Source organism: Propithecus coquereli, unplaced genomic scaffold (assembly GCF_000956105.1).
Source record: "Propithecus coquereli isolate 6110/MARCELLA unplaced genomic scaffold, Pcoq_1.0 Scaffold243, whole genome shotgun sequence".
NCBI classification, from domain to species: Eukaryota; Metazoa; Chordata; class Mammalia; order Primates; family Indriidae; genus Propithecus; species Propithecus coquereli.
Window position 1 is genome coordinate 3,389,591 of NW_012147986.1, and position 2,935 is coordinate 3,392,525.

The 2,935-nt window shown below is 35.3% G+C and overlaps 1 protein-coding gene across 1 annotated transcript in view; it reads right to left on the reverse strand.

The window, feature by feature from the left end:
• Nucleotides 1-2,935, reverse strand: part of GMCL1 (germ cell-less, spermatogenesis associated 1) — a 56,182-nt gene that overhangs the window by 44,096 nt on the left and 9,151 nt on the right. The window contains exon 2 of the mRNA XM_012646424.1: nt 1,492-1,679. Within this exon, the coding sequence (XP_012501878.1) occupies nt 1,492-1,679 (188 nt within the window). The remainder of the gene's footprint in view (nt 1-1,491; nt 1,680-2,935) is intronic.

A 2,935-nucleotide genomic window follows, 5' to 3' on the forward strand; every position in this document is an offset into this window, starting at 1 on the left:
CATGTGAGTATATTATTAAAGAGTTAGTAAATCATAAAAATAATGCAGAAAGTGAATTTAGAACAAAACCAAAAGGACCAAAGTTAGGAAATAAAGCATATTAGAAATAAGTATTGAAAGGATCAAAACATTTATTAATAAAAATGAAATGATCGCAGCCAAAGATATTCAGCAAGCTATTCACTAATAAACTTCAAATAAATCAGTACATAAATGCCACATAAAAGGAAATAATTTTTTTTAAAGACTAAAATAAAACATTAACTTCATTAGAATTTTAAACTTACCTGGAAGTCATTCTAGACTCCTCCCCTTTCCTCTTAACATCTTGTCTGTCACCAAGTCCAGTGTATTACCCCTGCTTAGTCTTTCTGGTATTCATTTTTCCCCTCCATCCTTATTGCTATTACCCTAATTTAGACTCTCACTTGGACCATTGCCATAAGGTTTTGTCTTTAATGCTGTACTCATCTTTCCTTCCATCCATCCTTCACGTTGTTCCTGAAGTATTCTTTCTAAAACATAACTTTGTCTTTCTCCTGATTAAAATCTTCCAAAGGTACTCACATGTAAAGGCTAAACTTCTTAGCAATACATAGAGACTTTCATGATCTGGTTTCTGCCTCCCTCTCTTCAATCCTCAGTTTATGCTGGAGCCATGTTCCTCTTACATTCTCTAATCCTCCACGTTTCACATCTCTAGGTCTTAATTTTCCCGTTTCCTCTACCTGAAAGGTTCTTCCTTCCCCTCTCTTCATACATTGTAAGATAAGCAGACTTCAACTTTCAAGACTCAATCTGGAAACATAAATTTCCTCTGTGATACCATCAGATTGAACTAACCACTTCCTTCTTTATGCATCTACTAAATTCTACAGGATGCTTATTATCATACCTGTAATATTGGACAGCTCTTACTTTATGTTTGGATTTGTATATCAAACCTCCTCTTTCCACTACAAACACACACACACGAACACACACACAGTATTGAGAGCTCCTTGAAGGCAGGGACTACATCTTAATTTACCTTTGGATTTCTATGCCTAGTTTGACACATTGTTCAATATACTTCTGTTAAATGAACAAATCTATCATTCTACCAGTAGATTAAAATACATATGTGGTTTACACATAATTATTTCATAATTAATAAAGTTTACATAGTAGGCACACAATACTTTTTGAACTCATGAACCAAATTAATTAGTAATCATAAGCTATCTGCTAAGTAGTCAAGTCATTAATGAATAGAAATTTGTAAATGAACTTAGATGAGTAAATATTTTCCACATTACAGTTATATTAAGATAGCTACACAGAAACAGCTTACATTCATTTTACACAGACATCATGACTCCCTCAGTTGTAATAAACTGCTTTTAGTTAAGCATTTTAAATGATTTATGACAAATGGCATATTTATACATTTCATTTTTGTTTTAAAAATTGTAAAAAGCTAAGCTTTATTTTTGTTTTTGGAATAGATACTTGGCAACAGAGATACCATTGTGATCCTTTCTTTGAATAATGTGTATACTTACCAGCTGCAGCATACAAGCTGCTGCCAAAATGGCAATAACTCGACTGGGCTTTATTAAGACATCATCTCGATACAGTGAACCAAATGCAACTTGCAGTGCTGAAAGCAAAGGTACACATGTGGAATGAAATAATAACTATATCTATTAAGAGTATTACAAAGATAGCAACGACTACCTTCACCAACAAAGACATTTGTCTGAATCTGGTATGTACACAAAAGGACAAGAGAACTATCACTAATTAAAATGCTAGTAATGTTTAACTGGGTGTAGTAGCACACGCCTGGTCCCAGCTATTCGGGAGGCGGAGGTGGGAGGATCGTTTGAGTCCAGGACTTTGAGGCTGCAGTGAATTAAGATCTTACCACTGCACTCCAGCCTGAGTGACAAGCAAGACCCTGTCTCCTAAATAAAAAAAAAAAGTAAAATGCTAGTAATGGTTACTAACAGTGTTAATTTAGTAACAATGTTGTAAATTTCTGTTTATTCTAACAAAACTAGCTGCATTCTTCTAACATTTAATCCATTAGTTAGTGGTCAGAATTAAGACACCCTTGGAAAAAGTTTTATAAGATACTTCTGAGTAGACCTATTATTAAGTACAAATACAGACTCAACAATAATCGTAACACTACGGCTTTCTGTGCTTTGCCACTGGGGAATGTGGTACAGCTCCTGGTCCTGTCCATGCCACACTCAATGCCCCGCCCCACAGAAATCTATGCCTGTCCATCCTACTCTCCATTGACACTCTCATGAACGTCCCACATGGTTTGCTTGGTAAATATTCTTTTTTCCTCTTTTTCTTAAAGCTGTTGGAACTGTGTGTGTGTGTGTGTGTGTGTGTGTGTGAGTAAATATTCTTTTTTCTTTGCCTGTATGTTGGCCACCGGTCACTTCCACGTGGGTTATCAATGAGGGGAGCAGAAAGAGCACTGGAATAGGAATTAGGATAGCCTCTGATGAGGCTCCCTAAACTGCTCTGAGATCCAAATTAAGTCCCTCAAATCCTCTGGGCCTCAGCTTCCTCAACTAAGGATTAAAACAACACTGATTACATGATTCATATCTTTACTGTTCCCAGAAAAGATCTTCATAGCAGGGAATAATCAATGAGGATTATTTACCAAATTTTCAATGCAATTAAGAAAAAAATAGTCATACTTTTCCTTCCTTCACCCTATGTCCTCTATATTCCAAGCAGAAATATTTACAAAGATAAGTAAACAGAGTGATAAGGCCCACATTACTAAACAGATTGGGGATAGGAAGAACAGGACTGATAAACTATGAAGTAAATCATCACAAAATTATCACTTTGGGATGTTAAACGGAGCTTTTTTCTAGACTACAAGGTTAGGATATTTATTTTCTACCAAAAGAATAAAAAG